This window comes from Aotus nancymaae, unplaced genomic scaffold (assembly GCF_030222135.1).
Source record: "Aotus nancymaae isolate 86718 unplaced genomic scaffold, 86718_ANA_hifiasm-v0.15.2.pri h1tg000003l, whole genome shotgun sequence".
Taxonomy (NCBI): domain Eukaryota; kingdom Metazoa; phylum Chordata; class Mammalia; order Primates; family Aotidae; genus Aotus; species Aotus nancymaae.
This window is the reverse complement of record NW_026988414.1, coordinates 33,980,923-34,002,097: the sequence shown is the minus strand read 5'-3', so window position 1 is coordinate 34,002,097 and position 21,175 is coordinate 33,980,923. Positions and strand designations below refer to the sequence as shown.

At 42.8% G+C, this 21,175-nt stretch overlaps 1 protein-coding gene across 1 annotated transcript; it reads right to left on the bottom strand.

Moving 5' to 3' along the window:
- Positions 1-361: 361 nt before the first annotated feature.
- TSTD2 (thiosulfate sulfurtransferase like domain containing 2) lies at positions 362-21,086 on the bottom strand. Its single transcript, XM_012475744.3, has 10 exons — positions 20,857-21,086; positions 14,671-14,884; positions 13,991-14,307; positions 11,393-11,513; positions 7,942-8,067; positions 6,707-6,812; positions 4,390-4,508; positions 3,720-3,878; positions 2,961-3,099; positions 362-1,314 (listed from the first exon to the last, which is right to left on the bottom strand). The coding sequence occupies exons 2-10, from the start codon at positions 14,833-14,835 to the stop codon at positions 1,016-1,018; spliced, it is 1,551 nt and encodes a 516-aa protein (XP_012331167.2). The 5' UTR covers positions 14,836-14,884; positions 20,857-21,086; the 3' UTR covers positions 362-1,015.
- Between the last annotated feature and the right edge of the window lie 89 nt (positions 21,087-21,175).

Sequence of the window (21,175 nt, the reverse complement as noted above, 5' to 3'; positions counted from 1 at the left end):
AGCTTATATGAAGCTCCCAAAGAGAACATTTAAAAGCTAACAGAGTGAGTGCTGGCGAAAGCAGAGCTATTAGAGGAAATCTCTCATAGAAACCAAACCAAAAAAAATGAAGAAGGCCACATCTTTAAGGCCACCTCTACCTCTATCAGATAAGCTGTTGGTCTACACCAGGGGCTGGCAAACTTTTCTGTAAAAGGCCAGACAGTAAATATTTCAGATTTCACAGGCCACATAGTCTCTGTTGCAACTACTCAATTCTGCCGTAGATCATATGTAAAGGAATGGGTGTGGCTGTGCCAATAAACTGTACAGTTGACCCTTGAACAATACGGGTTTGAACTGCATGGTTGAAATTATACAGTACTGACTGACAGGATGCGAAACCTGCGTACATGGAGGGCTGATTTGTCAGATACGCGGGTTCTGCAGGACCCACTGTGGAACTTGAGTATGCAAGAGTTTTGGCATACTCGGGTGTTCTTATAACATCCTCCATGTATACAAAAGAATGGTTATATCTACAAAAGCAGGAGGTGAGCCCAATGCCACAGCTTGCAGAGGTCCTCAGGCTGTCAGAGGAGAAAGAGGTTAAGGGGAAGATGGCAGATTACCTAAGTGGCTTGTTTTAGGAGGTCACTCCCAGGGCCACAGCTTTCACATTTGCCACCGGGGTAGAAGGTCTGCTGACAAGGGCAATGACTAACAGCTCCGCTGCATGGCAGAAAAAGGGCATGCTGTGGCCACCAGGCACAGGCTCTATCCCTCAGCAGCTTTGGGATCCCACGCAGCTCACCTTTTTTCTGTGCTCTGGCATCATCCGTATCAGAATGTCTCAGGTAAGTGGTAGAAAATGTGACTCCTCCCCTCCCACTGTGAAGTGTAGACAGCTGCCATGGTAACAGTGGCCAGCACTGAAGTTCCTGATTTCTGTTTCTGCAGCCTTGCCATTCTTTCTGTATACGGTCACCCCAAACCTACTTTTATCAAGGGCCTGGAAAAATGCCAAAGGTGCTGCTCACACAAGCCGTGGCCCATCCACAGCAGCATCAGGCCCTGGCTCTGGGCTCACAGGCTGTCGCACATACTGCGAGAGTTCCATAGGTATACGTGGCCGTCGGGCTGTGCACTCGCATTCCTCTTTAAAGCTGTCTTGTGTAGGGCCTGAAGCCTTACTGCTCCCTTTGTCTTGACATGTGACACAACAGGCTGTGAATCCTTGTCCTTGACAGGCAGGGCAAGTCAAAATGAGCTGGCGGCACTGGGGAGTAGAGCAGAGTTTATACTGGTCCCACCGGGCTCCACAGTACGAACATTCTGGGGAAGAAGGAAAGCCCTTATTATAAACACATGCATTCACTCACATGTAGACAGGCATTCCTCTCCTTAGCCGACCAGAATCTAATATATCTGGGGAAGGTTTCCAAATAGTAAGTCTTCTGTCTTCTAGCAACAACCACCAACCACCACCCAAACCACCTGGCTTATTCTTTGGGAGATTACTTCGGGGAACTGTCTGCTTCCAGTATTTCCTTTTTTTCTTTTTCCCATCTAGAGAACAGGTGGTGACTAGATGGTAATGAAAGTTTCTCTCTCTCACCAGCTATTCCAAAGCTGGCCAACCACCTCCCAAACCCCCTTGTTAAGTGATCTTTTCCCCTTTGATCATTCTCTTTTCCTGTGGGGATAACACACCTAAATTCAGGCGATAACCCGCCTACAATGAACATCTGCAGTCCACATCCCTCTCCCCCAGGACTGCATCTCTCCTGCAGTTACTAGGACACTTGACCATCTGCTTCCTAAAATTCACACCATCTTCTTCTCCACCTGTTTTTCCCTGATGACCTCCTGTTACCATTGATAACATCATTCTTCCTCATCTTTCCTTATCTTGCTTATCTAAGCTACCTTTGAGCCTTCTCTTTCTCCTTCACACTCACATGCAGGTACCCATCGAGTCCAGCCAATATAACCCCTGTAAAATCAAATCTACTCTTTCTACCTCTTTAGCTCCAAAACAGATCTGAAGTAGTGATCAGTAAGAGATTACAAAACCACTAAAGTGAAAATAAATGTTTAGGTAATTAAAAAATTTTTTTGTAGACATGGGGTCTCACTATGTTGCCCAGGCTGGTCTCAAACTCCAGGGCTCAAGTGATCCTCCCATCTTAGCCTCCCAAAGTGCTGGGATTACAGTCATGAGCCTCTCTGCCTGACCTAGAAAAATATTTTTAAATGCATAAAATATGTAAGTTTCCAAAGGAAACCAACTATATACAAATACAAAATATCAAAGTATTTTTCAAAACCTGATATATATATATATATATAGTAAGATGTGTCATTTATTAACACATTATGTATCAATTCTTAGTGCTGGGTCTAATAAGCTATTTCCATTTTGAAGCAATGATATAAATACTATTTTGAGATATCTGAGGCAACGGTAACATACGAAAGTATTGTGAATCCTACTGAAGACAAAGTCACAGGTACGTTAATAAACTGGTTTTGTTGCCTACATTCATAACTGAAGGAAATGCTTCATTTTAGCAAGGAGTTATTGAAAACAAAGGATAGAATTATTTTCCCATCCAAATTTGCATAACCCTTAAAATCTATGTACCAATTCCAGGTTAAGAGCTCTGAATTAGCCCAGTAGTCCAGCTCTTGGCAGTTAGACAGGCAGGCAGGCAGGGCAGGTGAGATGATCCCCATGTTAAAGGGCTTGTCCAGCTAGCAATGGTGAAGCCAGGATCCCGACACAGGCCTCCTGATTCCTGGGCTAGGGTTCTCTCTGCTCCACTGCTGGGAAAATGGTGGCACAATGTACTTATTTTCCCAGCTTATTCAGTGCTCAGTAATGAGCACAGGCCTGTTTTCCCTGTGTCATTTTTCCAAAATGGTGAACTGGTAATATGCTTCATTTCAGTTTGGGCTCTGAGCTTGTGCTGACCTACCTGACACCACATCATTGTTGTAGGACAAAGCATAGCGTTCATCAAAAACAAACAACTTCCCTTTGTAAAAGCCATCTGGAAACTCTTCCAGGTACTTGTGGATGCCACCCTTGAGTTGGAACACCTCCTTGCACACTCCCTAGGTGTGGAAAAACAGGAAATCTGAAGAGCCAAGCAGAGACCTGTTAAGATGCTCCACGGAGGAGCGGCGCACGGCGAGGAGTGCTGACATGGAGGACTCATGGCCGCTGCCATCAGTCAGGGGCTACTGGCTCGCCCTGCGGGACACTGAGGAATTGCTGACCAAGGGGTTAAGTAAGGCACCAACTGGACAGATCTTGCCTCCTAGGGGGATGGGTGATGACAGCAGGCAGGGCCTTCACCCTTTAGATCCTGGGAAGCCCAACTATTTCTGCTGCCCCCTAAATATAGGAAGACACCTGTTGGGACATGTAATGTTACTGAATTTGCTCTTCTCAGGACCAAGCAAAAGGATTAGGAAATGGGAGATGTTAACTAATCTCTCCCTTTTACATCTGATGAGTCTCTAAGACTGTTAAGTGTTTTTCACATCTTTAGATTAAAGACCCTCAGATTTTGTACTTATGAAATCCATGCTGGAGCCATAGAAGGGGTGAATGCATGCTTCGGCTGCCTGGGGTGGGGAGGTACTGGAGGCAGTGGACAGCTCCACACAGGCTGCTGATGGAGCCGCCTCCTTCACCGCCATGCTCACAGTGGCCTGGGGTGGTGGCTCACCTTGGCTTTGAGGTAGGCTGAACCCCGCTCACAGCGGATGCCCCCAGTGCAGTACATCAGCACCCTCTTCTCTCTGAAAAGTTCTAGATTTTTGTCAACATAGCTAGGGAAGTAACTGAATTTCCTGATGTCTGGTGCTAAGCAGCCTTGAAATCGTCCCTGTGACATAGGAGCAGCAAAAGGAAAATTATCAGAAAAACATACTTGGTAGGAACAAGGTTCTTTTTGTGCCCAACAAACCCCACTTTGGCAAAGAAGCCCCTGCTAGTTGCTAATCTCATCCCCACTCTTGACCTTTCAACTTCAAGAATTTCAAACTCTTGAATTTCAAACCAAGGCCGGTGGGCTGTGGGTCACCTTCCCAGGGTCCTCAGGGTAACTAGAGAGGCTGCCCAAAGGCAACTTTGCAAGATCCTTGATCCATGTCAAAGGCAGGCTCATGGGAGTCAAAAAGTATATTATGTGCCAAGATGTCTTTAATTCATATTTTCTTAGACTCTGTCATCAGATTCTGAGTTTAAGGGCTTGCATTTCTCTGAAGCTGCTAGTACTGGGAGGAGATCCATGTGGCCACAGGTAGGCACACACAAGGTCCCCTTGGGAAATATACCACACTGTGGGAATGGTGAGATGTATCAATTCAGAGAACTTAATTCTGGCTCTTACTTACTATTTTGCTTTCATAGAAGTTTCTGCAATCAAGAATGATAGTATCACTTTGTTCTTGATTTGCCTGAGATAAAAACTTTGCTACTTCTTTATGAAATTCACCTGGGGATAAATGGACTCCTAAAACCAAACCAAAAAATTATGTTAAAACAAAGACAAAAAAAAAAACAAAACCCAAAACCCAATCACAACTGGCCCAGCCTCACTTACATGTTGCTTAGTTTCTTTCTACCCAAATTCATGATTACAGCTGTCTGAAAAGAACACTATTTGATGATCATGATGAAATAATTTAGTAATTCCAGATATCCTCAATCGCCATCCTCCTAAAATGACGGCTATGGAGACCTGGTGGTTTAGAAATGACTAGGCAAAGAATTGTGCATCCTCATACTTGGCCTAACCCTAGTGATAAAAACCAGGTAACTGAGATCTAAATTGCCATGTGAATTTGCTGGTCCATTGTATGGTCACTAGTAGGTCAGGAAACGGCTGCTGTTCTATTGTCACTGTACATGGAGGAGCTGGGCATGTATGTGGCTGACTATAGGCTTTGTAAACTGTTCTATATCAAGGTCAAACCCACGTTGAAGGCTAAGAACCCTGACACAGGCAGGTGTGAGCATAAAGTTATGGAAAAATGTTGGAATATATACCTTTTTAATGCAAAAGGGCAAGAAGAATGTGTCTTAAGTGTGTGTGCATGAGTAAAAGAGAAAAGGGCAAGAGGAGACACAGAAATGACATATGAGAAAGAAAGTAAAGGAGAGAAAAAGACAAGAAAGCCTGGGGGGTGGGGAGCTAGGGGAGGAATAGCAGGGGGTGGGGGGATTGGGGAGGGATAGCATTAGGGGAAATACCTAATGTAGATGATGGGGTGATGGATGCAGCAAACCACCACCATGGCTTGTGTATACCTATGTAACAAACCTACACGATCTGCACATGTACCCCAGAACTTAAAGTATAATAAATAAATTTTTAAAAAATATAAGAAGAAGCCTGGGCAACATAACGAGACTATGTCTCCACAAAAAAAATTTAAAAATTAGCTGGCCATGGTGGTGTGTGCCTACAATCTCAGCTACTTTGGAGGCTGAGGCAAGAGGATTCCTTGAGCCCAGGAGATTAAGGCTACAGTGAGCTATGATCACATAACTGTTCTCCAGCCTGGGCAATAGTGCAAGACCCTGTCTCAAAAATATATATACAAAGGGACTAAAAAAAGAGAACTTCAGTCTCCTGGGGCTCTTTGCCTTGTAACTCTTTAGGATAGAAGTATTCCCCTATCTTTGGGAGTCCAGACATCCCAGTAGATTGCAAGGAACTTTTGGTGAATCTGCATTGTGAGGTAGCCATGCCTCATCATGGCCAGGGGCTCTGGTGACTCAGTTACCCACCACTCACGATAAAGCTTTACAGCACCAAAGGAGCCTCATTCGTCTTAGAGAGGAACCCCAACAATCAATGAAACTGCTCCACACCAAGGACAGATGAGGGCCCAGAGCCAGGCCAAGGAATCTGGATTAGTACCTGACTTATGGTTGTAGACTAACTAGATATTTGATAACATATTAAGGAATTAGTTAAAATGTTTTAAGATGTGATATAGTTTTACATCTTTTTGAACAAATTTTTATCTTTTAGCAGTATCTACTAAAAATATTTACAAATGAAATGGGCTGACATTGGGATTCCCTTCAAAAAATAATCCAAGATGGGAGAAAGGATGGGGTATAGGTGAGAGCTGGCCATGAATCGGTTAACTGCTAAAGCTGCATGATAGGTACACAGAACTTCACTATACTATTTTCTCTACTATTTTTAATGTTTAAAATTTTTCATAGTAAAAAGTACAATAAAACCCCCCAAAAACGTGCCAAACAAATGTCTTTCAATCATTTACCATGGAGAAGATGGGGAAAGAACATTCTAGAGCACAGTGAAAACTTCTTTAGTGTTGAAAGCAACTTGCTTCCTGTAGCAAAAGGCCTATGTGCTCTATTCTGCTGATGAACTGTTTATAAGTTAATAATTACACTCTTCCCAAACTGCTGTCTTTGGAAAGAGAAAACAACTACTTGCTAAACCATCACCAAGAAGAAGAATAAGATACGTCACTCTAAGAGGTGAGTCTTCAATTACCACAGCACCACAGAGGAACAGTCTAAGCACTGGTTGCACCCAAGCCTTAGCCACCCCACAGCTGCTTTAGAGAGAACTCATGACTCCTGCTGATCACAGTGCCCAGCTTTCTTATTTGTCTATTAAGCTTTGTCCCTGTGAATTAAAGCACAATCTTCTAAAAGCAAGCATACCAGGCTTCTTGTAGGAGATCTTATTGGGGCTGATGCCCATGGGCACGATTTCTTCAAATACACCAACACGCAATTCTGGAAAACAGTGAGCTCCTCCTTTGCTGGTCTAGCCAATGAAAAACAAAACAGAATACAGTCTTCCTGTCCCATCCCCAGGTATAAGACAAGTGCCAATATAAGAATAATGGTCTATTTTGTAATAACGATAGTTGAAGCCTTAAAAAACTTCTGGTTAGGGCCCAGAATGTTCTAGATAATTCAACATTAATAAATACTTATTGCATACCTGCCATGTGAAGGAATGTTAAGGTGAAAAGGTGTTTCTTTAGGTAAATCATTTAATTATACAACGGAAACACCGTCAAGCAATTCTAACGTGTGATTATGCCCAGCTTTCGTTCTTTCCCTATCACTGCCAGTATGAACACTAGCAAGGCACTTCCCATTACCTTATCACTTATAACTAAGTATAAAGTCACTCAAACAATGTAGCCCACGTGGGAGAGCAACAGCTTTATTCCCCCATGTGGTGTGAAGTGTTAATCATACTATTCCAGATTTACTAAAAACACTGTGATATGCTGACCAGCCTGGTGGTCTCTCAAGTGAGCTAATCCGTCCAAGTCTATTAGAGTCCTAGATTGCATGAGCTATAACATCCTTATTTTATAAGAAGGGATACTGAGGTCTAGAGAGGGCATTAGCTGGTCCAAGATCACATGGTGACTCAATGGAAGAATGGGGACAAGCATGCTCCTTCTATTGCACTGTCTCATAACCTAAAGGGAAAAGCATATTTAAAGGGAACCAGTAATCTCACATCTGTAATCTCAGCACTATGGGAGATTGAGACAGGAGAACTGCTTGAACCCAAGAGTTCAAGACCAGCCTGGACAACATAGTGAGACCCCATCTGTACAAAAAATTTAAAAATTAGCCAGACATGGTGGTGCGTGCCTATGGTCCTAGCTACATAGGCCTGAGTCCAGGGAGGTCGAGGCTACAGTGAGCTGTGATCATGCCACTGCACTCCAGCCCAGGTGACACAGCGAGACTCTGTCAAAAAACATAACAAAACAACCCCCCACCCAAACTCCAAAAAACACACAAAAAATAAAGGGGAAAGGGTATTTACTTGGCACTGCTTATTTCTCTACTTTGAACTCCTCTTCAATAACATGCACTGAGGCAGAAGCTGATGGCTCTAGATACATTTTATTTTCATTTTCTCTTACCTTAAAATCATCTTTACACAGATCATCCTTAAACAATGGGAAGGAAAGCATGACTTCCACATAGAGTCCGGTAGCCAGTTTGCTTCCACCAACTGTCCCATTGATTCCTTCTGTAGCAATTCGAATCTGAGACAAGACAGTAAGAAAGAGAACACAGACTGTTCTTAGCTTAGTTATCTTTCTAAGGAAGAACAATAGGCTCATGCGTGTCAATGAGTTTAACAGGAAAAGCAGAGATGCTGCTGAAGACACCAAAGTGCTATTGGACAAAGATATCTGTGTTTTTTTATTTTAAACTTTTAAGTTCAGGGGTACAAGTGCAGGTTTGCTCTGTAGGTAAAACTGTGTCATGGAGGTTTGTTGTGAAGATTATTTTCGTACCCGGGCATTAAGCTTAGTACCCCTTAGTTATGTTTCCTGATCCTATCTCTCCTCCCATCCTCTACCCTCCAAAAGGCCCCAGTGTTTGTTGTTCCCTTCTATGTGCCCATGTGTTCTCATCATTTAGCTCCCACTTATAAGTGAAAATATGCAGTATTTGGTTTTCTGTTCCTGCGTTAATTTGCTAAGGGTAATGGCCTCCAGCTCCATCCATGTCTCTGCAAAGGACATGATTTTGTTCTTTTTTATAGCTGTATAGTATTCCCACATTTTCTTTATCCAGTACCACATTTTCTTTATCCAGTTTATCACTGATGGGCATTTAGGTTGATTCCATGTCTTTGCTACTGCAAACAGTGCTGCAATGAACATATGCGTGCATATGTCTTTATAATAGAACAATTTATATTCTTTTGGTTACATACCCAGTAATGGGATTACTGGGTTGAATGGTATTTCTATCTTTAGGTCTTTGAGGAACCACCACATTGTCTTCCACAATGGTTGAGCTAATTTATACTCCTACCTACAGTATATAAGCAATTCATTTTCTCCATAACCTCACCAGCATCTGTTATTGTTTGACTTTTCAATAATACCATTCTGACTGGTGTGAGATGGATACCTGTTTGTTTTTTAAGACAGAGTCTTGCTCTGTTGCTCAGGCTGGAGTACAGTGGCACAGCTCACTGCAACCTCCACCTCCTAGGTTCAAGCGATTCTCCTAGCTCAGACTCCCGAGTAGCTGGGATTACAGGAATGCACCACCAAACCCGGCTAATTTTTGTATTTTCAATAGAGACAGAGTTTCATCATGTTGGCCAGGCTGGTCTTGAACTCCTGGCCTCAAGTGATCTACCCACCTTGGTCTCCCAAAGTGCTGGGATTACAGGAATGAGCCATTGCACCCAGCTGGATATCTGTATTTTTCTAAAATACAGATCAGATGAACTATTTTGTTTCATGTGTGCTGAACAAGAGAATGTGAATAAAACTCCTGGAAAGCCCTATTTCCTATGGAGGTACGATGGTCCAACAGCCAAAAAAGTGAATTCTGAGCTTAATCTAAATCCAGGTAGCATAACAGAGTCCTCTACAGAGGTCAGCAGATCTAGGATCAAGATTAAGCTCTGCCACTAACTTGCATGTAGCTGTGAGAAAGTTAATTGACTTCTCTGAACCCTTATTTCTTTATGTGGATAAATAGGGAACTAAAGAGCACCAGAAATGGAAAGAACTGCTGAGGAGATACTATCCAAATCCTAAAGCACAGAGCACATCTGAGAGCAAAGAGTATATGTGAGCATGTATCTCTGCATGGTGTTTGGAGGACAGCCCACCACTGCAAACCCATCCATTAGAATACAAGTTCTGCATGGGTATGTGTCTGTTTTGCTCACTGGTATATCCCCCAGAACAGTGCCTGCCACATAGTAGGCCCTGAATACATATTTGCTGAATAAATGAATGTGCATCCATATCTGGGGCTCTTTGGTATCTCAAACCTTGATTCTCTTTGAAATGCTCCCCTGGTTAGGGGACATTAGAGACTGGGGCAAGGCCCTGCCTTAAGAGACAATGCTCTGGGTGCCCTGCAGAGTTGGTTGTTTTGGTACTACAAAATCCTGTGGATGAGTTTAAAGATGGCTCTCCAAAGAAAAGTGCTAGCAAGCGCAGCACATGTGGCATCATGGCACTTTCTGGAAAAGCAGATGATTTAATCCAAGGTCCTATATTGTTCTAGTCATATAACACCAATATCTACCAGTACTTTATAATTCAAAAATGTTTAATGGCTGCCCTTTTCAGGGTCCAGAGAAGACACTTGGGTTGATGCCTCACTTGATCAATTCTTTAGGGTATGGATATAAAACAAGATTCATGGCACAAGCCAATGACAACTCATTGGTAGTGGTATATAATTTAAAACTTTGAAAGTTAACATAAAAGACACAGACCATATGGATGTGTGAAATGTAATCAGAGAATATTTTAGAAAAATAAAACCAAAAAAATAAAAACCATCAATAACCCTACATGCCTAGACAATTTTACTAATATTTTGGTATACACAACCTTCCATCTTAATACACACACTTCTGATTTTGGCATGAACATGCATTCATTCCTTCATTCTATATTCTCCAAATATCTTCTGAGGATCTGCTATATGCTAAGCTCTGTTCTAGTACTGAGAATATATCAATTAATTAAGACCAAAGTTCCTGTCCTCATGAAGGTTATAAATGAAGATTACACTTTCAGGTAGCAATAAATTCTTTGAAAAGCAGAAAGGGATAGAATGTGATGAGATCCGGAGAGGACTACTTCAGACTAGAGCTCTAAGGAGACAATAATGTGAGCAGAGATCTGAAGTGGGGTATGTGCCATGTGAAAGTGCAGGGGATGAGCACTCTAGAGAGGAAGGAAACAGCAAATGTCAATACCCTGAGCTGGTAAACGACCCTGGCACATTCTAGGAAAATTAAGAAGCAACTTGGAATCACACCTCTATGTACTATAAAATGTTTTTCCAGTTAATATATCATGAATATTTCCCTTTACCAGGGAACAGCAAATTATCCTTGTTTTCCATATAGTTTTAGTCAACCAGAGCCATACAATTCTTTCACATATTATCTATAGTTACGCACATGGCATAACAATATTGAATAGTTTTTTGTGCAAAGCCTAAAATATCTACTATCTGGGTCTTCAAGAAAAAGTTTGCTGACTCCTGGTTTATGCCAGTAAATATTCTTAAAAAAATACCATGTTAATAGCTAATATTCTACTTAAATTCCCAAAAGAATTTCCCTAATTTCTAAAAACTCAACAGTGAATCTTTTTTTTTTTTTTTTTTTTTTTTTGAGACGGAGTTTCGCTCTTGTTACCCAGGCTGGAGTGCAATGGCGCGATCTCGGCTCACCGCAACCTCCGCCTCCTGGGTTCAGGCAATTCTCCTGCCTCAGCCTCTTGAATCTTTTTTATAATGAGCACAGCATTTGCAATCCAAGGTCGGCAGGCAAGATGAACCCAGTCAAGGAGGGAGTATAGGAGTAGGTGTTACCTTGCCTGTGAGGTGCAGGTGCTGACACAGAGCTGTCTGCCAGGCACAGATCCAATGGGGATCCTCCAGGTCATGGTAGCAGTAATAAAGGAGCACCTCCCCTTCTTCACTGCCCTGGCCACTATAAAATGAAAATCCGAGGCAAAGAGCATTTGAGTCACTGGCATAAAGAAGTCACAATTCATAAAGCACACCCAGGCAGTCTGAGGGAAGGCTAAGATGAAGACACTCATGCCTGCCTTTGCTCTGATTATTGTTCTCCTCCTGAAATGAAAAGCAATTTCCTTTTATATTTGCTGTACAGAAGACAGTATCTGTACCAAACTTACTTTACAAAAAGTGAGTTTACTTTGATCCCTCATTTAATGGTCATATCCAAGAGACAGGTATTAGTAACTCCAATTCATAGAAAAGTTAGAAATTTGGTTCCATTCTGGCTTATCCTCCCACATAAGGAAGGATCTGTATGAATCATCATATAAAAAAGTTTCACTTCCATTTTTTCTTATATTTATTTAATTTTTAAACTTTTTTTTAATTTTTTCCCCCTACGGTATTTCAGGATCACTTCCATTTTTTCTTTTAACCCTCTTTCTATGATGCAGGTTATTATTATCCCCATTTTACAGCTGAATATACTGAGGCCAATTCCTCCCAAATGAGATGGCCAGAAAGTGATAGCAAGGACCTGAACGCCAGTCTTCTGACATCAGAATCTATGCTCTTCCTCTACTGCACTGTGCTGTCTTATACTAACTAGCTGTGAAACCTGGGCAGGTCTTTTCATCACTTCTGGGCCTTAGTTTCCTCATCTGTAAAATCAGAGAATGGAAATAAATTATATTTTCCAAAGTGTGTTATAAAGCTGCTCTATAAAGTCACGTTTGAAAACCCTGTAGACAGCATCTCTCTCCTTAAGAATCACAGCAAAAGCCTCTTAATCTATTAAAGGCTCTGAGAAGTCTTGCAGTAACAACAGTTTGATTGAGTGCTTCCCAAATTTGTCTTTCATACTCCTTTTTTCAATATCTTGTTAGCAGCCTCTAAAACTACTGTTCCACAGAACATATTTTAGGGAATGCTACTGTACAGGACAATTAAAGTCCTCTCCAGCTCTGGAGTCTGAGTCCCTCATCAACAGCCTCATCATATTTCAGGGCCTAGTCTCCTCCATGAAACCTTCTTGCCTATTTCAGATCCTATTTTCCTTTCTCTAAGCTCCTTTAACAAATTAGTCTCTGTACCATACAGTTCAACTGGTAATTATATAACCTGTTTTGTATCATCTGCTAATCCGTCTCGTGTGTCTTTTTCTTTGTTTCTCTAACCAGTAAGTAAATTCCCTGAAGTGTGGGGACATAATGAAATGGAATGGCCATATCTGTGTAGCACACTGTAGTTCACAAGTGCTCATTCTATCACCATCCTATACAATCCATTCTGCAGTACTGGGAGGAAGGCAAGGCAGGGATTGTTACTCCAATTTTAGAGGTGAGGAAATGAAGGTATGGAAAATTTTAGTGAATAGCTCAAGTGTGACTCCTACTTCAATTTGCTTTCTAACTTTCTGCTTTCCAATAAGCAAAGGGAATGTGGCACTGAGTAGTAATGACAAAAATTTATCAAATTTGGACTACAGGTGACCCATGAGCAACATGGGTTTGAACTGTGTAAGTCCACTTATTTGCAGATCTTTTTCTGCCTCTAGCACTCACGAGGCAACAAGACCAAAATCTCTTCCTCCTCAGCCTACTCAATGTAAGGGTGACAAGGGTGAAGATCTTTATGATAAGCCACTTCCACTGAAAGAATAATAAATATATATTACAATTTTCTTTTTCTTACCCCAGCCCCGGGGCTGGAGTGCAGTGGTATGATCTCGGCTCACTGCAACCTCCGTCTCCCAGGTTCAAACGATTCTCCTGCCTCAGCCTCCCGAGTAGCTGGGATTACAGGCGCCTACCTCTACTCCCAGCTAATTTTTTGTATTTTTTGTAGAGACAGGGTTTTACCATGTTGGCCAGGCTGGTCTTGAACTCCTGACCTCGTGATTTGCCTGCCTTGGCCTCCCAAAGTGCTGGGATTACAGGCATGAGCCACCACACGTGGCCCATGTCTGGCTATTTTCACTCAGCATAAGGATTTTCTCATTTACCCATATATGTTCTTGCATATTAGCAGTTTATAGCATTTTATTGTCATGCAGTATTCTTATGTGACCATACCAGTTTATTCATTCTCTTGTTGATGGATAATTATAGTTGTTTCCAGTTTTTTGTTACTATGAATACAACTGCTATGAGCATTCTTGTACAAGGCCTTCTGTGGACATGTTTTTATTGCTGTTGGTATTATACCCAGGCATGGGCCACAGGGACAATGCATGTTTAAGAAACTGCCAAACACTTTTCCAAAGTAGTTGTGCCATATTACATTCCCTCCAGCAGTGACTGGGTGTTCCAGTTGTTCCACATCCTCATTTACATTTGACAGAGTTAGTCTTTCTCACTTTGGCCATTTTAATGGGTGAATTGTAGTATCTCATTGTGGTTGGAAAAATACTTTAAATCAAACCAAAATACAGAATGAAAATCTTACCTTATCAGCTCATCAGGGTTAAAGCAGCTTATATCAGGGAGCCAAGCAGACACTTCATGGCTATGTGGAAGGCACTCTTTTAGAGGGTTCTTTTCATCTGCAGACGAAAGAGTCTTTGAGGTGTTCAATGTCACAGCCAGTTGCTTTAAAATAGAAGCTGTCTGGTGATAAACTTCATCTGCATGTTGTGTTGCCACATGTCTATGGATGCTGGTTCGGTCTGTGAATAGTTGCTGACAGCATTTCCACAATTTTTCTTTACATTCAAAACTCCTTTCTGCTGGAACTTCTTTGGTTTTGACAAAAAGAGCAAAGGCCTGCAATTAGATTACAAATACAAACACTGTTAAATAACCTTAAGTTTACGGCCAATAGAAGTCTCAGTGAGATTCCTTATATTATCTTCCCATAGGGGTTTCCAGTTTTATGTCCCACTATGCTATACAATTCTCTGAGGAGTAACACTTCTCTTATTAGTAAGCTTTAGAAGAGACTATTAGAGAAATTAAGACTAGGCTTTATATTAAGGAGGTTAAATAACTCTCAGCATCATAACATCACTGGTTAATGTCCCTGACCAGACCTTACGTTGAGCTGGAGAGCAACCTTGATAAGCTACTTCCAAATGTATGTGCATTAACCATACATACATGATCATGAAACATTCATAGGCATTCTACCTTTTTCTTTGCAAACGAGTATTTTTTCTTCGTACTGCTATCTAACTCTGCTTTGAGGCTGCTGCTGGGATTGATAAGACTTGCATCTTTTAAATCCAGGTTAGAAAATCTTAAAATGCAGGTCTCCAGGTCATCTCGTTGGTCTGGTGAAGTGGAGGAAGGCATCTGGTTTGGTTGCACAGTGAGGCAGAGATTCCTTTCAGTTAAATACCTCCTAGAATATAAATAAGAAAGAAACAGCCATGCTAGTCTTTGATTACTTCTTGAATATGAAGCTAATCAATCATGCAAATCAGCATGGGCAAAGTAGCCCAAGCTATCCATTCATCACTTACTAAATCGATAGTATTTACTTAACAACGACTCTAAGTCAAGCACTATTCTACGCACTGGGCATATAGCAGTAAACAAAAGAGAAAAAGTTTCTGCCTGCTTAGAGTTTACATTCCAGTGGGGTGAAGTAAACAAGTGGATAAACTGATTTTTTTATTTTTAAAATCAGATGGTGAAAAGGTTATGAAGAATAATCAGCAGGGTAGGGAGGCAGTGATGGAGGAGCCCTTTGAACACAGAGAATAGGAAAAGCCTTTCTGCGGTAATAGCATTCAGGCAAAAACCTGAATTAGGGAGTAAGCCAGGCAGACATTAGGGTAAATAATACCAGAAAAGCATCAGAAACAACCCAAATCAATCAAGCTGTGTGCCAGTACCTTCAGTTATAAACACTTTCTTCTTTTTGCCCCCTAATTTCAGAGCTGTGCAAATTTCCTTCTTTAGAAGAAACAGTTACCAAGAGAGCCCCACTGTAATGAGCCAGAAGAAAGGTCAAAATCGCTATTGTGGCTAAATCTCGTCAAAATGGACACACTACAACCATCATACTGCATTGGTTCTTTTGTAAAGCAAAGGTTACAGGTGACAAGCACTAAGAGGCACACTGAGAAAAAGCATAGGCTTTGGTTTGTGGTGCAGTAGTTTGCCAAGCATGTGAACGTGGGCAAGCTACTTAAGGTTTCTGAGTTCTAAATCTCTCATGTGGAAATTGGGCATGGCAGTATCTATACTGCAGTACTGTACTGTGAACTGCAAAGAAATAATATAGTGTCTGGCACATACTAGGGTTCAATGAATGGTAATATTTTAATTTAATGCTGTACTTTAAATTTAACATTAAAAATTTCTTTAAAATTTAGCTGTGACAGATTATATTTTCCAAAAATGGCTCCAGCAGTATTTCTAATCCATTTCCCTAAGCCTAGGCAGGTTTGTTAACTGCTCCCAAAAATAAAGTGTGATGGAAGCAATGCTGTATGACTGAGGTTGGGTCCTCAAAAGGATACGCTAGCACTGGCTCTCATTCTGAGATGTTCACTCTGAGAAGACCAACCACTGTGCTGTGAGTAAGCCAATCCAACACATGCAAAGACCACACCCAGAAAACCAGGTGGAGGGGAAGAGAGGCTTCTAGTTGACAGCTAGCATCAACCACCAGACCCTTCAGATTTCAGACTGGCCTCTGAGCTGAGAGCAGAGACAAGGTATCCCTGTCGTGCTCTATCCAAATTCCTGCCCCAAAGCATAACAAATGGTCATTTCATGTTACTAGTGAACTGGCAAAGCTGGTATCTTGAGGATAATGTTGAAGGAGGCAATACTGAGGCAGACACTCTTGGTTCTGAAAATAGTAATATGCAGAGAGGTCCTAAACTCCACAAGAGGGAGCAGAAAAAGTGCGCCACTAAGAATGAGAAAAAGGAAGGTGTGAGACACTGGTGAAGAACTTGACCGATTCACAACTCTGCCTATTGGGTACCTCCACCAGGTGAAGGCAAACGAGGAGCAGTTTATGAGTCAGGGAACACCTGCTGCTTAAAAATGCTGGATGGGATTGACGGAGACTAAACACACACAGACACACACAGACGCACCACCAACTTTCCTATAAGGGACCTTTGCTTCTTGGATTCATAAACTAAGATGTCACTTGCACCACATAAAATGCATTTGAATCAGCTAAGTGGTGCTTTCATGGAACTCAAAATGAGCTTTGTTATAGGGGTAAGGCAAGGTAATACAGATTTATTAAACCCAAATTCTACTTGTATTTGAAAGTGAAAGAGACTGGGTGAAGAAATACTACCTTCTTTAGCATCTCTTTCCTTTCTCATGAAAATGTCTTTCATATAAAGTTCCACTGAAAAGAGTACATTTCTGTCTCTATACAAATCTGTAGGCCTTCCAGGAAGAAGAAAAATAAGTAGAAGAATCTCATTCAACACACTTCCTCCATGCTCAAAGCTGTTTTATTGTAAAGGTAGAGAAAGTGTGTATATCATTTCCAAATTAAAATTCATTCAGCAAATATTTATGGAGGGTCTTCTAGGTTCTGGGCATTGTTCTAGAAACAGAGAACTTATTTACCTATAAGGGCATTGCATTTGGGAGGTAACATGGTCGAAAGGTGTTACTATCCAATCTGATCCCACCTCCCGCATCTTTCCCAATCTCCCTCTATATGACCTGATGGTTAAAGTGGTCTCTACCAATATTTATGCTTTCAGCTGCTTTGCTTCCCTTACTTTTTCATCTCTCCTCTTTCCCTCCCCATATGCTTACTATGTATATCAAGACTGAGCTCAAGTGTCACCTTTCACTTATGTCTTGTCTGCTACCCCCGTGCCACTGCTTCCTTTGAAGACCTGAAAAACTTAGTTTCCCTATACTCTAGGCTCATCTCTGACTATGCTCCCCATTCCCCATCACATTTCCTACTCTGGCCACACTGGACCATGCCCAGTTCCACAAATGAGCCATGTTCTTTCCTGACTCAAGGTCTCCACACCTGAGTGTGGGGTACCTTTTCCACCACCCCAAAATGATCTCCCCATACTCGACATCTCTTTTTAGTCTCACCGTATTTTGATTTTTGTACAGTGAACTGTTATTTGCAGCACCTCTGCTATGTGCCGGGCATGTGGAATAGTCCTGGGAATGCGGCTATAAATGAAACAGTTGACATCCCTGCACTCCTGGAGCTTACATTCTGGTAAAGAGAGACATTAAGTAAGTAAATAAGAAAAAAACATGAAAATACCAGCTAGGGGGCCGGGTGCGGTGGCTCAAGCCTGTAATCCCAGCACTTTGGGAGGCCGAGGCGGGTGGATCACGAGGTCAAGAGATCGAGACCATTCTGGTCAACATGGTGAAACCCCATCTCTACTAATACAAAAAATTAGCTAGGCATGGTGGCGTGTGCCTGTAATCCCAGCTACTCAGGAGGCTGAGGCAGGAGAATTGCCTGAACCCAGGAGGCGGAGGTTGCGGTGAGCCGAGATCACACCATTGCACTCCAGCCTGGGTAACGAGCGAAACTCCGTCTCAAAAAAAGAAAATACCAGCTAGGGATAAGGGCCCCTGCTTCTCAGTTTCCTTTGCTGGATCTTCCTTATCACCCCAACCTCTAAATGGAGTATGATTTTTTTTTTTTTTGAGACAGGATCGAGCTCTGTTGCCTAGGCTGGAGTGTGCAGTGGCACAGTCTTGGCTCACTGTAACCTCTGCCTCCTGGGTTCAGGCAATTCTTGTGCCTCAGCCACCCAAGAAGCTGGAATTACAGACATGCACTACCACATCAGGCTAATTTGTGTATTTTTAGTAGAGACGGGGTTTCACCATGTTGGCCACACTGGTCTCAAACTCCTGGCCTCAAGTGACCCGCCCCCTTCAGCCTCCCAAAGTGCTGGGATTATAGCCACTGTGCAGGCTCTATCTATACTTACCCCATAGGTGATCTTATCTACTTCCAAGGACTTAAAACTGTATTTGCCTCAAAATAATTAGGAGAAAGGAGGTAATATCGATGAAACCAGACTACCCATGAGTTAAGAATTACTGAAGTTGATGATGAGTACATGGGGATTCATCATATAATTTTCCCTACTTCTATAAATATTTGCCTACTCCTTATTTTCTCACACTATCATTTACTTGTTCAGAAAATTCTATCAGCTTTGCTTTTTTTTTTCTTTGAGAAGGAGTCTCATTCTGTCCCCAGGCTGGAGTGCAGTGGCATGATCTCGGCTCACTGCAACCTCCACCTCCCGGGTTCAAGCGATTTTTCTGCCTGCCTCAGCTCCCGAGTAGCTCGGACTACAGGTGCATGCCACCATGCCCAGCTAATTTTTGTATTTATTTTAGTAGAGATGGGGTTTCACTATATTGGCCAGGATGGTATCAATCTTGTGACCTTGTGATCCACCCACCTCGGCCTCTTGAAGTGCTGGGATTGCAGGCGTGAGCCACCGTGCCGGGTCACCTTTGCTTTTGAAGTACAATCCAATCAGATCACTTTGCACCACCATCTTTACTACCACCTTAGTTCAAGCTACCATCATTTGTAGCTTGAATTATTGCAATAGCCAAACTATCTTCCTCCTATGGGAGCCAGAGAGGTAACTATTAAAAAATAAGTCAGATTGGCCCTGCACAGTGGCTCATGCCTGTAATCCCAGCACTTTGGGAGGCCGGTGGGTGGGGGGGTCACTTGAGGCCAGGAGTTCGAGATCAGCCTGGCCAACATGGTGAAACCCCATTTCTACTAAATATACACAAATTAGCCTGGTGTGGTGGTGCATGTCTGTAATTCCAGCTACTTGGGTGGCTGAGGCATGAGAATTGTTTGAACCCAGGAGGCAGAGGTTACAATGAGCCAAGACTATGCCACTGCACACTCCAGCCTGGGCAACAGGGTGAGACCCTGTCTCCAAAAAAAAAAAAAAAATCATACTCCAATGACTTCTCAATTTACTTGGATAATGTCCAAAGTCCTTACAGAGCACCTTCCCCCTACCTCTTTGATCTTATCTACTACTCTCCCATTGTTCATTACCTATAATGGCACTATTTGTGGCTATTCCTGAATGGGTCATTAGAAAGTTAGCGCCAAGAGGGCAGGGGTTTTCCTTTGTTCATCTCTACATCCTCAGCATTCAGAACTCTGCCTGGCACCTAGGAGGTGCTAAATGCTAATAAATACAATATTCGTTGAATGAAATAAAACAGCGATTGGGTAACCAAAGAAGGCCTCACTAAGGACCTGATAATTGAGCTGAGACCTAAGTGACCAAGAGCCAGTCACGCAGATTTAGAACCAGAGACCTTCAGGTAAAAGAAATAGTATAAGTTCCTAAAATGAGAACAAGCTTGACTTATTGGAAGAACAGAAAGAGTGGTTGGAGCACGGTGAGGAGAAGTAGAACCCCATAGGCCATAGTATGGAGTGTGCAATGGAAAGTCGTAGAACACTTTTGTTTTTTTAAGACAGGGTCTCACTTTGCCACCCAGGCTTGAGACCCAAGTGGTGCAATCACGACTTACTTCATTCTGGACCTCTTGGGTTCAAGGGATCCTCCCACTTCGGCCCCCTACTCTCCCCCTGAGTAACTGGGACTACAGACGCTAAACACTAGGGCCGGCTATTTTTTTTTTTTTTTTTTTTGTAAAGACGGGGTTCGCCTCTTTGCCCAGGTGGGTCTTAAACTCCTGGGCTCAAGAGATCCGCCCGCCTCGGCCTTCCAAAGTGTTGGGATTACAGGCGTTAGCTACCGCGCCCGGCCTTCATAGGCGTCTTTTAAACAAAGCAGTAACACGATCTGATTCTGGATTTGTGTTGAAAGCAGAGCACGCAGGGTTTACAAATAATTGTTATGTAAAAAGTGAGGGAAAAGAACTAAGAAAGACTTCCTAAACTTTTGGATTAAGCAGCCGATCGATGACGTCATTTACTGAAATAAGACTGAAAGAGAATTAGGCCGGGAGAGTGAAATTTCAGATGGCCCTGGACAAAGCAGTTAGATAAGCCAATATGGTGCTCAGAAAGACATCAGAGGAGGGAATGTTCACACACAGGCATATAGGCACCCAATAATCCTTGAAGACAGATAACTAAAACAAACATTTGTTCCTTCTTAAGCAAACACTTAGGTAAAATGACGGCCAGCCGGCAAGCCAGGAGCAGCAGGCAGCAGCAGGCTCACGTCAGGACCGGCCTTTCCATCCCAGGCGGGCAGCACGTGAGGCACCGCCTCCCGCCCAGGCCCCACCCCGCGTGCAGAGCTTGGCCCAACCTCTCCGCCCACTTTTCCCAAGGCGGCAAAAGCCGGAAAGTGGGAGTAGATGAGCACATACCCGCCAGTCCTGATCCTTTCTTAGGTCTCTCTTCCCTGCACCATCTCCGCCTAGCAATTGTCACTGCTCACTGCCCTCGAGCCTGGGCCCCGCCGCCTGTTTGGGTAGAAAAGCTCGCTCGTGACGTCACCAAGCTCCGGAAGTCTCCTGGACGTCGACGCAAGGGCCGCCGGGAAAACCATTGAGAAGCCCCGAACGACCGGCCTGAGCGGAGGCGGGGACTAGAGCGGCCGCCGGCACCACTCGCCTTCAGACGTAAGACGACCGCGGCCCGGGGGCTCTGACTGGTCGAAGCGGCGGCACTTTCTGCGTGGCCCCG

Bases quoted from the DNA above. Each gene is read 5' to 3' on its own strand.
- TSTD2 (XM_012475744.3), bottom strand. From the start codon at position 14,835: ATGCCTTCCTCCACTTCACCAGACCAACGAGATGACCTGGAGACCTGC. The intron at 11,514-13,990 runs GTAAGATTTTCA...TTCATTTTATAG, and splicing joins AACCCTGATGAGCTGATAAG to TGGCCAGGGCAGTGAAGAAG. The intron at 3,100-3,719 runs GTGAGCCACCAC...TTCCACACCTAG, and splicing joins CAGCCTACCTCAAAGCCAAG to GGAGTGTGCAAGGAGGTGTT.